The sequence below is a fragment of the Salvelinus sp. IW2-2015 genome, linkage group LG10, assembly GCF_002910315.2.
Source record: "Salvelinus sp. IW2-2015 linkage group LG10, ASM291031v2, whole genome shotgun sequence".
Taxonomy (NCBI): Eukaryota; Metazoa; Chordata; class Actinopteri; order Salmoniformes; family Salmonidae; genus Salvelinus; species Salvelinus sp. IW2-2015.
In genome coordinates, this window is record NC_036850.1 from 13,245,815 (window position 1) to 13,261,339 (window position 15,525).

The 15,525-nt window shown below is 43.7% G+C and overlaps 1 protein-coding gene across 1 annotated transcript in view; it reads right to left on the bottom strand.

The window, feature by feature from the left end:
- Nucleotides 1–1,687: 1,687 nt before the first annotated feature.
- Nucleotides 1,688–15,525, bottom strand: part of LOC139028295 (immunoglobulin superfamily DCC subclass member 3-like) — a 35,368-nt gene continuing 21,530 nt past the window's right edge. Inside the window, exon 3 of the mRNA XM_070445298.1 lies at nt 1,688–1,758. Coding sequence (XP_070301399.1) covers nt 1,688–1,758 — 71 coding nt within the window. The remainder of the gene's footprint in view (nt 1,759–15,525) is intronic.

Below are 15,525 nucleotides of genomic sequence, written 5' to 3' on the forward strand. Positions count from 1 at the left end.
CAGTAATATAACGTAACGTACTGTAGTAACATCACAGTAATATAACGTAACGTACTGTAGGTAACATGACAGTAATATAACGTACTGTAGGTAACATGACAGTAATATAACGTACTGTAGGTAACATGACATTAATATAACGTAACGTACTGTAGGTAACATGACAGTAATAAACGTAACGTACTGTAGGTAACATGACAGTAATAAACGTAATGTAGGTAACATACATAATATAACGTACTATAGGTAACATGACATTAATATAACGTAACGTACTGTAGTAACATGACAGTAATATAACGTAACTACTGTAGGTAACATGACAGTAATATAACGTATGTAGGTAACATGACAGTAATATAACGTACTGTAGGTAACATGACAGTAATATAACGTACTGTAGGTAACATGACATTAATATAACGTAACGTACTGTAGGTAACATGACAGTAATATAACGTAACGTACTGTAGGTAACATGACAGTAATATAACGTAATGTAGGTAACATGACAGTAATATAACGTACTGTAGGTAACATGACAGTAATATACGTTACTGTAGGTAACATGACATTAATATAACGTAACGTACTGTAGGTAACATGACAGTAATATAACGTAACGTACTTGAGGTAACATGACAGTAATATAACGTAATGTAGGTAACATGACAGTAATAGTAACGTACTGTAGGTAACATGACATTAATATAACGTAAGGTACATGTAGGTAACATGACAGTAATATAACGTAACGTACTGTAGGTAACATGACAGTATATAAACGTAATGTAGGTAACATGACAGTAATATAACGTACTGTAGGTAACATGACATTAATTATAAACGTAACGTAATGTAGGTAACATGACAGTAATATAACGTACTGTAGGTAACATGACAGTAATATAACGTACTGTAGTAACATGACAGTAATATAACGTAACGTACTGAGGTAACATGACAGTAATATAACGTAACGTAAGTAGGTAACATGACAGTAATATACGTAATGTAGGTAACATGACAGTAATATAACGTACTGTAGGTAACATGACATTAATATAAACGTAACGTACTGTAGGTAACGTGACAAGTAATATAACGTAACGTACTGTAGGTAACATGACAGTAATATAACGTAACGTACTGTAGTAACATGACAGTTATAACGAACGTACTGTAGGTAACGTGACAGTATATAACGTAACGTACTGTAGGTAACATGACAGTAATATAACGTACTAGGTAGGTAACATGACAGTAATATAACGTAACGTACTGTAGTAACATGACAGTAATATAACGTAACGTACTGTGAGTAACATGACAGTAATATACGTAACGTACTGTAGGTAACATGACAGTAATATTTAACGTACTGGTAAGGTAACATGACATTAATATAACGTAACGTGTACTGTAGTCAACATTGACAGTAATATAACGGTAAACGAGGACTGTAGTAACATTGACAACCTAACCTTCACTCCATCTTCCTCCTCCCTAGATTAACGTTAAACATTAAACCATTGGAACAGATCTCTGGTGACAGCGTGACAAATCAATGTTTTTCTCTGTGTGTGAGAGAGTGTTTGTTTGGCTCTGGCCTTTCACAATTCCAAACGGAGGCCGTGGTGTTGGTGTTTGGGGAAGGGGTCAGGGACTGTGGCAGGTTAGGACCACTTCATTCACTGCCAAAGCCAAGGTCACTGCAGCTGCCCTGGGGCCATGGGAGAGGGGGATGCCCCCCACCGACTGGGGAATGGGAAGAGAGTGAGAGGAGGAGGAGCGTTACGGGGGGAGGAGGGGTATTCTGCCCCAGTGCACACACAGAGGTCACCGTTTTCCAGCTGAACCCTCCCCCTCTACCCCTGACCTCTGACCTTCCCATTTCTGAGCATATGCAGAGACAGAGTGGGGGAAGGGGCACGGAGTGGGAGGGGAGAGAAAAGCACCCACCTACCCAGGACAGGGCAGAGCACAGTAGTGAGGAATGACAAAAGGGGGCCTCAGTCAGCAAGTCAGTCCTTCCGTCAGTCAGTCAGGAAAGAATAGCGCTATGGTCATCCTCACAAAGAGGAGCCAACCAGAGGGCCTGGTTTTGTTCTGAACAGCATCTCACCCTGTTCCCAGCCACTCCACAGACTTCAATTCACCCCAACAATGGCTGCTGCAACTCTCTCTCTCTCTCGGAGGTAGCCAACATAAAGGGGTCTGCGGCTGAGGCCCAGAGAAAGGGAGTGGGGCACTTAGTTGACTGTGTCCTGTCCTGTCCTCTCTGTGTCAGATTAGCGCTGTCTCCTGCCTGTCCATCACTCTGGTCTAAGGCTGGGTTTTGTCCCTCTGGTTCATGTGAAGAGGTGAGGAGAGGAGAGCCCATCCGCCACTTCCTGGTCTTGGTATAGACAATGTGGCCGACTGCGGGGTCATGCGGGGAAGAGAGAATGGCCTGTGGGGCTGTGGGGCCAGAGAGACAGACAGACAGAGTCAAAAACAGGAACAGCACCAGGTAGACAGACAGACGGTGTCTGACCAGACACATCCTCTATCACCTCCTCCTCCCCTCCTGACACTCCACGTCCTCTTCCTTTCACTCCTTTATATGTCTTTACCAATCTCACAGGTTGTACAAAATGTCCGCCAAAGGGGAGGACAGGAAGAGGGAGTTTTTATTGGTGGATGGTGCTGGCCCTGTAAAGCTTTTTAACTGCGTTTTTTTGTCCGTAAAGGCAAGTGTAGTCAAGCGTGGTGATGGGGCAGTGGGGAGGGGCTTTTTGAAAGAACTGCCACAGAGAGTTGGCAGGGCCCCTAGTGAGATATTACATCACAGAACACACACAAGAGTAGACATTGGACAGTAACACTGGGATGGGTGGATCTGGACCATCACACACTATGGGAAATGTATTTTACTGTCAACACAAAACAGACACTTAGCAGGGCAAACCAGCAGGCAGGCCGACATGCACAGAAACATACACACACGTGTGCACAGACACACACGTCACGTGCATGCCCGCGTGCAGTGCTCACACGCACAGATCAAATTCCCAAATAACCAGATGTCAACATTTCAGACTATCAGACTGGCCCTCAGAATCAAAACACAGTGGAAATCTGGTAAAAAAACACTGGGCCAGACTACAGCCCTCTTGTCTCACCTCTGACCCCACCTCTGCCCTTTTCCCTCTCACGTCCGACCTCTATTACTGAGGAATTCCCCCTATGAGCCTTAAAACCAGGGAGAAGGAATTCTCGACCCCCTGTTCTTTTGTTTGTTTGAGAAAGGCTAGAGTGGTCCAGAGACATCCGGACCAAGACAAAATTCATTAAAAGGATACCACCCCATCATGTGCCTCCCACGACCACAATGGACCTGCATTTATAATTTGAACCAAAACCCAGCTGCATGCAGACACTCTGATGGTCATGGTCAAGGTTAGAGCCTTTCATCAACGATTGGCAGAAAGACAACTGAAAAGACATATATTTTGACACTGGCTCTATTTTCTTCAAATGTGCACATTTACACATTTTCTGAAATCATGTTGTAATGGGTAATTGGGAGAAGTATTTAGGACACTCTGGAAGGAATAATCTCCACCAGACCACGTTGAGCTGCACAGAGGGAGCGGAGAGTGGAATTGGAAGAATTTGACATCTAAAATATTTACTTCCAAACCATTAGAGACCTTTCTACCAGCCTTGAGACTGAGACTGAAGCTTGAGTGACAGCGGTTTTTCTTTCTGATCCCATCTCACGTCAATCAGCCACATTCCTCTTCCCACCTCTGGTATGGAACTTGTTAGCAGAGAAGGGAGGGGGAGAGGGAGGGGGAGAGAGACGGAGAGAAATATAGCTGATGAGAGAGAGCGAGACGGTTTGAGACAGGAGGGAGAGAATGAGGAAGAAAGAGAGAGAACACAGAGAGAGAGAAGAATGAAAGATAAAAGAGAGAGCGGGAGGGGGGGGGGGCTGATATTACTGCCTGGCTCCTCGCTCTTGTCTCTGTGCGACAGCTATTGCCACTTCATCTTTGATTTACAGATTGTGGGAGAGAGAGAGAGAGATTTCAGCTACACCTATACCTGCCATCCCCTGGCGGGCGGCCACGTCACAGCTCTGCAGACACGTCGTTGTGTTTTCACAGTGCCCCTGTCACAACAGTGCTGGGGTCTGCTGTGCTGTGGGAGGCTAGGCCTGGGTGACAGGACAAGGTTATCCTCTGAGACATGCAGCTGTTTGCCAGGTGTCTCTCTCTCTCTGCTGTAATTTCTCTCCTCTGAAATACGTTTATTATTAGTTATTGATGTTGCTGGCTCTTTGCCAGATTTCTCTTCCTKTTCTTTGCACACAAGTAGAAGGGAAAGAAAACATATATCTGCAATTAGAGCGTCTACACTTCCCAGTTATGAATGTGATCCGCAAATATAGAAAACATATACATCATAATGCCATTGTGATAATATCACTCCTCGAAAAACACATGAAGGGGATTTCAAACTTGTTGAACATGAAGCAGCGAGGCGAGGAATCAGGGAACTTTCTGTTTGAGCAGTTCAATATCCCAGGCAGTATGCTGTTCAGCCGATGCACTGCAATCAATGCATTTGGGTCTTTATGCGTAAATGATATCCTCTTTTAAGTTCCTTCAGCTTACTGTGAGGCATTGTTTACACAAGCAGATATTTAGAGAGCATGATAACATCAAGCCACAGCCACCAGCCACACTAACGGAGCAATGCTGCTTTCATAGTGTTTACACCCCCACTCCCCATACAGTATGACTGTTATAGCCCTGCTCTGCACACCTGGAAATGCCATGACCTGTGTCAGCATAGCCCAGGCTCAGTTGTACAGTAGCTCCTGCCATTCAGACAATACAGTACTAAACAGACTCTAATGGTCATTGTGTTGTTCTGCAGCTCCGCTCAAGGTTGCATTCCATAGGATTTCTCTCTATGGAATGAGAGGCCTTCCAGGGAACGTTCCAAGGATCCTTCCAGGGCTGGGAGAGGGAGTTGAGGGAGCTGAGAGCCCAGGCTGGCAGCTACAGACTGGGGAACGGAGCCTGAGTGAGCCTGGGTGGCGGGATGGATGGGTTGGAGGTACTGCAGGCTGGCACATGGCCTACCCTAGGGCACTACCTAGGGCACCTCTTTGAGTGAAATGGAGATGCAAAGCCTCCATTTTATGTCTCCTGTGGCTTGTCAGCTGAGGTAGAGCTAATTCCAACACTATCTTCTTCCGGATGCGTATCACATCAGCATCATGTAGGGCTTGAAATGATCTGCTAAAGGGATAGGAAAAAAGAAGCTCCCAGATCTGCGATGTGTCATCTTAAAGAAATAATAGAAAATTCAAATTTCTTGATCCCGCTGGGGGACTTGGGCAAGCTGAGGCGTTTGTAAGTACAATTGCTTCAAGTGTTTTTCCTAGGGCTCATTTCACATGGCTGTTTGTTTGGCCTTCTGATACAAAAGCCTAATGGAGCCAAGGCACACACAAATGGAGACAAGGTAAATACTATTTCCAAGAAAGCCACTAGGAGAGAGAAGAGGAGAGTGCTCTTCCATATCCGCAATGTCCTGCTTTAGATTAAAACAGGCATTGAGAGTATTGGCAGATGAATCACAGTGCCTGTGTTCGACCTGAGCTGTTCTATTTCAATCTATTACGCCTCATTGACTGCCTTCACATACATCTTATGTGATCACTCATGATTTCTACACAAACAACCCATGACTGTTTTCCCTTCCCAGAAGTCTGTTGTTTGCCAAGAAATATTCATAATAATTTTTCACAGTAATATGTCCCTTGGCTAAATGCACTTGAAGATATATCATACGGAATTCTTAAAGTTGGTTATCCCCTGACATGTATGTATAGGGCCAAATAAAGAAAATGGGCTTGGTATATTCTGACATGACTTCATAAAGCTAAATAATGAAATGATCCAACTTATCTTGACCACATTGGCATCAATTTAACTCAGATCTGAGTTCTCCACCTGGGAGGTAGATTAGATAGACACCTGTGAAGACTCTGAGCCCTTCAGCCCAGCTCAGCATTACAGTCAGAGAAATCATATTATACCTCAGTCTCTCAAGAGCAGAGAGAGATATGACCATGCACAGCAGGGTAAAATAGACACAGTAATCTGCACAGCGCTAACCACATTGGTCCTTAAAATGCTATATATGTCTGTTTTCCAAGCAGGGACGTAGGCCTTTGGTAAAGAGGAAAAGAGGGGCATGTCATGTTGCATTTTCTCACTGAGGTGAATTGCAGAGGCAGTGGCAGGAGATCTCAGCAGCACCTCTCTCACTGTGCCTGGGGAGAGGAGTGGAGAGGAGGCTGGGAAGGGGGCGGGGGCACGCTGTCCTGAGTGGGAACAGAATACTGGTGTGTGTGTATGTGTGTGTGTGTGTGTGTGTGTGTGCATGTAAAGAAATTAGATGTATTTATTTTAGTGAGTGAAGGAAGGATGAGCGCAGTCCCCAGAGAGAATTAGCAGTCACCAGAGACAGGAAGAATGACATGGGTAAAGGTCAGTCCAAACAGCGCATATATTTTGACGACATTTTGTGGCGTTTTTGTTTGTTTTGGTGTTCGGCAGGTTTTTTTCCGTCTGTTTGAGCACACACATTTTATCTTTAGGCAAGTCGAAGTTCGGTAGACGAAGACTACGCCCCTTCGTCGGTGATTGGTCAACAGTACTACTCCAAGTAGAAGTGGGAACTATGGACGGGATTCTTCAATTAAGTTATTGTAGTCATTCGATGAGAGATGACTAGTTTCCATTCAAGTTTTTTCACTTGTGAAATACTGCACGAAATATCTAACTAAGACCTCCTTGGCAACAACTTCAAAATTTATGACAGATTTCTTGATTTATCTTAGATACATTTTGGACTATTTTGAGAAAATGCATACTGGCTATGTTGTTGCAAACAGTATTATTGCTGTTCTTTTCTAATTTTTCCAGCGAAGGTATTTTATGGGTGTATGCGAGGCACAGGCATTCGCTTTGCTTCCTAGTTCTGCTAGGAGCAACACGAGCCTAGTATGCGGGCACCTTTACCCTGCCTCCATCACAGATCACTCTCTGAGCACTGAGACATGTGGTTGTTAGCTCCATTAGGAGAATTACTCTCATTATGTGTCTGTCTACAAAGTATCTGTTACCTTATATCTACCCAAATTGTGAAGAAAAAAAAACACTGGTGTGGTCTACAATCTCTCTCTCTCTCTCTCTCTCTCTCTCTCTCTCTCTCTCTCTCTCTCTCTCTCTCTCTCTCTCTCTCTATCTCTACCTCTCTCTCTACCTCTCTCTCTCTACCTCTCTCTCTCTACCTCTCTCTCTGCAAGCCAATTTCCCAGCAGATCCGTAGGGAGGGAGGCCCAGTGTATTGCGGTTCTATTAAGACAGTCTCCTGACCTGTGCAGCCCAGTCATTGAGCTGAGTGTCAGTGGGAAGTGCAGCAGCAGGGCAGCTTCAAAGGCTCGGGCCAGGCTGGTGGAGGGAGGAAGGGGGGTGAGGGCGGGGTTTCACCCAGAGACAAAGGAAACCCAAGGGAGATGGAAGGCTGGCGCTTCAGCGTCCACCCAGTCAGGAGGCTAGTATGAATGGGAGGGGTACGGAATAGCATCTCCTCCAACTACTCCCACACATACACACAATAATAATCAACCAACGCCTGGAAACACACACACAAAATCGCCCAATTCCTGGGAAAAAACCTTTTAAAGCTGTTACAATGCTGCCAACACACTCACCACTCTACATAGTGTTATTGTTTACCTCTGTGGCTGACTTTCATGGCATTATTCTTAACATGTAGAAAGAGATTCAATTAGTTTATTTCCCCCACAGATCTACACAATGAAGGTTAAAGAAAGCTGTAAAAATATATAAAAATATATAAAAACTAAGATGTCTTGATTTCATGTCTTCACAGCCCAGAGTTAATACTTGGTGGAAGCACCTTTGGCAGTCATTACTGCTGTGAATCATTATGGGTAATATTCTACCTTTGCACAACTCTTAGGGCAACATAGGTCCATTGTTTTTTGTAAAAATTGCTCAAACTCAGTACATTTTAGCTGGGAATAATTGATGGACAGCAATATTCAAACCTTGTCTCAGATTTTCAAGCAAATTTAAGTCAGGACTGAGACTGGACCACTCAACACTCAACACCTGTTGGAAAGCCATTCTGGTGCGTTTGGTATAAACACTTGTGTAATTGTCTCTCTGAAAAGTAAAACTCTATCCCAGGGTTAACAGAAGACTGAGGCTGGTTTTCTTTACATTGTTTACCTGGGCTTTGCTCCTTGCAAATGTCTTCTGATCCTGACAAATTCCCAGGTCCCTGCTGATGGCACGGTGAATTGTTTTGTTGATTTCACATTGAATTCACGTTTGACAAATGTAAATCAAAACTAGACGTTGAACTGACGTCTGTGCCCAGTGGGTGAAGCTTCACTAATCGCACCACTCTTTGCAGGAAACACTGCCTGCCTGTCACTGGGCTTGCTGTGGTGTGGGGAGGCTGTAATAGCAGCAGAAGAATTACCCTAAAGTTAAAATTGAGCATGAGCCCCAACACAGACAAAAACATGAGGATATATACTGTATCCTCCAACCACATCTCCCCCCACATACACACATAATAATAATCATCCAATACCTAGAAACACACACCATTGCCCAATACCTAGAAACACACACCATTGCCCAATACCTGGAAAAACCTTTTAAAGCTATTACAATGTGTCAACACACTCACCACTCTCCACAGAGGGCTGTCTGGGTGTCTGACTGAATAAGTATAGTCTTATTGTTTAGCTCTGTGGCTGGCTAACATGCCAGTATTCTTTACATGTACCCCTCCTTCTGAGCTAAGCTAAGCTACAGGAGTGTTTTGCTAGCACAGACTGGAATATGTTCCGGGATTCTTCCAATGGCATTGAGGAGTACACTGGCTTCATCAATAAATGCATCGATGACATTGTCCCCACAGTGACCGTACATACATACCCCTACCAGAAGCCATGGATTACAGGCAACATCCGCACTGAGCTAAAGGGTAGAGCTGCCGCTTACAAGGAGCAGGACTCTAACCCAGAGGCTTATAAGAACTCCCGCTATGCCCTCCGACGTACCATCAAACAGGCAAAGCGTCAATACAGGACTAAGATCAAATCGTACTACACCGGCTCTCTAGCTCGTCGGATGTGGCAGGGCTTGCAAACCATTACAGACTACAAAGGGAAGCACAGCCGAGAGCTGCCCAATGACACAAGCCTACCAGACGAGCTAAATTATTTCTATGCTCGCTTCGAGGCAAGTAACACTGAAACATGCATGAGAGCATCAGGTGTTCCAGGCGACTGTGTGATCACATTCTCCTCAGCCGATGTGAGTAAGACCTTTAAACAGGTCAACATTCACAAGGCCGCAGGGCCAGACAGGACATGTACTCCGAGTGTCTTCACTGACATTTTCAACCTCTCCCTGTCTGAGACTGTAATACCAACTTGTTTCAAGTAGACCACCATAGAGCCTGTGCCCAAGAACACTAAGGTAACCTGCCTAAATTACTACCGACCCGTAGCACTCATGTCTGTGCCAAGAAGTGCTTTCAAAGGTTGGTCATGGCTCACATCAACACCATTATCCCAGAAACCCTAGACCTACTTCAATTTGCATACCGCCCCAATAGATCCACAGATGATGATCTCTATTGCACTCCACACTGCCCTTTCCCACCTGGACAAAAGGAACACCTATGTGAGAATGCTATTCATTGACTACAGCGCAGCGTTCAACACCACAGTGCCCTCAAAGCTTATCACTAAGCTAAGGAACATGGGACTAAACACCTCCCTCTGCAACTGGATCCTGGACTTCCTGACAGGCCTCCCCCAGGTGGTAAGGGTAGGTAACAATACGTCCGCTACGCTGACCCTCAAAACAGGGGCCCCTCAGGGGTGCGTGCTCAGTCCCCTCCTGTACTCCCTGTTCACTCATGACTGCATGGCCAGGCACGACTCCAACACCATCATTCAATTTGCAGATGACACAACAGTGGTAGGCCTGAACACCGACAACGACGAGACAGCCTATAGGGAGGAGGTCAGAGACCTGGTCGTGTGGTGCCAGAACAACAACCTCTCCCCCAACGTGATCAAGACAAAGGAGATGATTGTGGACTACAGGAAAAGGAGGACCGAGCACACCCCCATTCTCATTGACAGGGCTGTAGTGGAGCAGGTTGAGAGCTTCAAGTTCCTTGGCGTCCACATCACCAACAAACTAACATGGTCCAAGCACACCAAGACAGTTGTGAAGAGGGCACGACAAAGCCTATTCCCCCTCAGGAGACTGAAAAGACTTGGCATGGGTCCTCAGATCCTCAAAAGGTTCTACAGCTGCACCATCAAGAGCATCCTGATGGGTTGCATCACTGCCTGGTATGGCAACTGCTCGGCCTCCGACCACAAGGCACTACAGAGGGTAGTGCATATGGTCCAGTACATCACTGGGGCCAAGCTTCCTGCCATCCAGGACTTCTATACCAGGCGGTGTCAGAGGAAGGCCCTAGAAATTGTCAAAGACTCCAGCCACCCTAGTCATAGACTGTTCTCTCTGCTACCGCATGGAAAGCGATACCAGAGCGTCAAGTTTAGGTCCAAGAGGCTTCTAAACAGCTTCTACCTCCAAGTCATAAGACTCCTGAACATCTAATCAAATGGCTACCCAGAATATTTGCATTGCCCCCCCCCTTTCACTTTAATAACTCTACCTACATGTACATATTACCTCAATTACCTCGACTACCGGTGCCCCCTTCACACTGACTCTGTATCGGTACCCCCTGTATATAGCCTCTCTTTTGTTATTTTACTGCTGCTCTTTAATTATTTGTTACTTTATTATAATTTTTGGGGGTATTTTCTTAATACTGCATTGTTGGTTAAGGGCTTGTAAGTATGCATTTCACTGTAAGGTCTACACCTGTTGTATTCGGCGCACATGAAAAATAAAATGTGATTTGATTTGATTGCTCCAAGGCAAAGTAGTGGCATCCTTTTTGATCTTGAGGAATTTATGAATATCTTGGATATTGACTATGCCAGGGAATACTACAATTATATATTCTCAATGCCAGTGGAGGCTCCTCAGATGAGGAAGGGGAGGACAATCCTACTCAGTGAATTTCAGAAACATTTTAATAGTGAAACATTATTCTTTTTAGATAAAACTATACTAAATGTATTCACGTAACCAAATAACTGAATAAAACACACTGTTTTGCAATGAAGATTTACAGTAGCCTCAATAGCACTCGCTTGGGTACATTGACTTCAATACAAAACCTTCGATTTGATTTAAGAGGAACTGATAGTTACGTTCACGCAGATGACAGCCCTGCAGCGTTGTTACAGGTAGCCTCTCTCTCTCTTCCATTCTGCTCTTCTTTTATCCCTGACAGCCCCTGCAATCTTCTATTTTATAAACTCTCATTCAACATCCCAGCGTTAGGCTGGGAGGGACATTAACCATGGCAACCACAGAGTTAAAAAGTAGTGCTAAAATCCTGAAGCAGGGGAGGTTCTACAATGTAGCTGTCTGGGATACTGTATGTATAGAAAACACACACAAATGGTAGTCAGAATGAAGTTGTACCTATTTGTCTATTTTCACCTTCACTCTTCATGTTTGGCCTCTCCTTTTCTCCACCCAACACCCCACCGTGCTTCTCTTGATCCCCCAGGGTTACCCAGGTCAATTACAGACTCAGAGCCTGAATGGGCCCCAGAATTCAAATAAATTATAACTTAACAAAGCTTAAACTCTTTCCAATTAATGCATAAAAAAGGGGACAAAAGCCTGTCATTTCGATTGATCCTATTTTGTAAGCGAGGGCTTTTATGATCAGTTGCCTGGTGACYGGCGTGCGGGGCATAAAAGGKGGACCAWTCAGTAAACCGCTGGTCCGGCCGGTCTACTATACTGAGCYCTGTAATTAATTGAAATGATGAAAAGCTTCCTGAGCCTAAGCTAATGAGGAACTCCAAGAGAAARGGGAGGGAGAGACGGAGAAGMAGAGGGAGAGAGGCAAAGCCATCAAAGAGATAACATTTACAAAAATAAGTGTTTCCTGGACGTCTGGCCAATTGAGCGGGCCGACGGGGAGCCCATGCTGCACCAGCTCCCAGCAGAGAGCTCACACACACGGCAGACAAGTAAATAAGAAGAACAATTTATGGTGGATGGGGTTGAGGGCCGGGCGGGACACTTTATCTGAGGGGGGCTATAAAGAGGCTTCACTAATCGCGCCACCATTTGCATGGCAGCAATGCCTGCCTGTTACTGACACTGCCATGGTGCCGTGGTGTAGGGAGCGAGGCTGTAATGCACACAAATTACCCTAAAGTACAAATTGAGCATGAGCCCCAAAACAGACAAATACATCAGACAGAAAATAGCCTTTGATCTTTAGAAGTCTTGAGCAACAGATCTATGCCACCTCTCTTTAAAGGAGAGAAAAAAGGTCTCAGCTTCCTTCCCGTCTCAAATGTATTTCTCTATTGGTGGGCCCTAAAAGGATAAAAGAGATCTGAAATGGTTCAAGCCTCTCTCATATGCTAAACTGCCCCTGCTGGAGGTTGGCTATTAGTGTCTTCCCTAGGAGAGGCCTGCAGCACTGACAGAACGTAACCCAGCACTCCTGTCTGCCTCTGTGTTCCTTCCTTCCTTATAGCTACTTCACTTTCACACTTCTTCCTGTATCACAATCCTCTGTACCAAGTATTTAGACAACCCCCCAAAAGTGCAATATAGGAACAGCTGAGAGCTAAGTAGAGGCATCTAATAGAAATGGAAACATTCAGAGGCTGATAACATCATCATAGCATTTTTTCACCTCCCATCAACACTTCTTCCCTGCTCTCTACTGTCTGGGTATATGTGGAAAGACAGAGAGGCCCTGATGGTGTACACTGATATTATCAATATGTAGTTCAAACTCTGAGGGGGAGGAAGGTGTTGAGAGACGACTCCCCTCCTTCACCTCTCCCTCCTCCCTGGGAGGAAAGTAGAGCAGAGCTGTTTCACTTTTGCCACATCTCTTCTTATGTCTCCTCCAGTGGGTGAGCCAGGGTTGATGCCTACTGCGCTTCATCCAATGATTTATATATAAACTAGATGACTGAAGCTACCGCGCATCCATCTTGGCACTGCCCCGCCGTTGTAAATAATATTTTGGAAGCTATAGAAATTAATTCATTAATGTCTACATTTGTTTTTGCCAAGTTTATTCTATTACGGACACCTTAATGCATACTTTTAAATTATATTATGTGAGATAAACATACAAATGTAAAATAAAAAGATTTAAAAACATTTTCCTTAAAGTATAATTTTGAGACATTACTACTGTTACTGTCCTTACTACAACAACATAAATACTTAAATACATGTAATTTTGTTCTTGAAACATTTCATTGAAATAGTGTAGAATTTCATTCATTCCTGTTGAGGACTGGGGAGTACCAATATGGCCGACCGGTGGATTCAAAGCACCTCAATGGCCAATACATAGCATCAGCAATCCAGGGATAATATACATCATTGGCTCCATCTAGCAGGGAATCACTCCAGTCCATCACAGTCTTTTACTAAAGAATAAAATACAAACAAACAAAGGCTCCTACTGGATGATATAAAAAAACAAGAACTAGACCCACTGCTTTTGAAGAAGGAAATATGGATTTTGCTTCATGTGATAACAATACCCAGTGTGGATTGTTCAAGCCCCTCATGATGTGTAATGATTCATAGATCAAACTCCATATCTAGCAGGGCATCTGTACGTGCTGCTATCAAAGGGACATTGATTCTGGTTTGTAAGCCCAGAAGCATTTCATGTCTGTGACAGTGCACCCAGGAGCACACAGAGACCTTTACTGACACAAGGCGAAAGACATGAGAGGATCATGCTTTAACCACCATTTTCCCAAACAACAATAGACATGACCACGCTTTGATGGGCAACATTGGACGTTGGCGCTGTGAATTCCTGCGGAGCCCATTTGTCTGTTCTCTAGCTGGGCATTTCCATTGAAAATGACCCATTAGCACCAACATGTGAAGTTTTTAGGAGCATATCAAAATGGGTGTCAAATGACAGCTAAGAGTCTATATTTGTGGGAAATAAAGGCATAGATACATTTTCCAACAATTTTCCATCTTAAAAAGTTTGGCATAAGTAATGTATTTGATTTGTGGGTAAACAGATGGAAAAGGGGTCTTAGAAAACATCTACCAGAAAAAGTCTTAAAAGGTTTCAGAAATACATCAAACCCCAATGATGTTGATGTAAAGACCCCTGCTAACTAATATCAACACATATATTTAGTTTTGGAGAAATTGTTAACCTTGTGTAAGTTTAAGAAATATTGCCTTGTGCCTTGTAATTCCTTTACCAAAAACCCACATATCTTCACGCTTTAAGATATTTTCAAATGTCTCTACCTAATGAGAGAGGATAATGAAAGCATACAGAAGTAACAAGTAAAGGTAGACCTATCAATTAGTTACAGTGTTTTTACTGATATCAATTTTGTTTATGAATTATTCAGTGATTAAAACTCGTTATTCCGTTATCAAATCAGTAACGGAATTACTGCAACTGAATTGCCTACAATGGGAAATCCTAATAGTCACAAACCACAGCTGGGTCACATGCTACTATCCTCCCTTCCACTGACATACTGTTATGTTCAGCTCATAACTGTTTTCTTTGTCTTTCTGTTGTCTGGTGGTCAAACCAAGAGTGTTAAAACAGTCCGAGTCTGGACAATTCTTTCTTTCTCTCTTCTTCTTTTGTCTTCTCTTCTCTTCTTTGTCTCTTTCTTGCTTCTCTCTCTTCTCTCTCTCTTGCTCTTAGTTAATGTACCTTGCAGAGTTTACTGCTACCCATGAGCCCCTCTTTTATTTCCTATTAGCATCCTCCACCACTGAGACCGACCGACCTGGACATCATGGCGTTGATATAGAGTTGAAATTGGTCAGTTACCCATGATGTTAACGTACAGATGGACGGGACTGGACAATCTGAACCTATCATAGAAGTATGTTTCACAGTTTGGATAGTACAGTACAGTGAGTAGAGTGAAGAGTCACTACAAAAGTAGTACAGTATACAACTGTATAAACAGAGTGAAGAAAAGTATAGTACAGTACAGTAAGAGTATTTGTCTGTACTCTAATGTACAGAATATACTATAACTGTACTGATTCTGTATTATCTATATCTAACTCTACGTTTGTACGTTATTTCTGAATCTCTATTGATTTTACTGTAGTCCAATGATTGATATCTACTTATCTGCTATTGTTGCACGTATCTATGTGTCAAACTGTGAAACATGAGGAGAATGATTCATATCCTATACGCAATTTTGTGTAGTACGATAGGGATTCTGATTAATTTGTTATTAATTCGTTC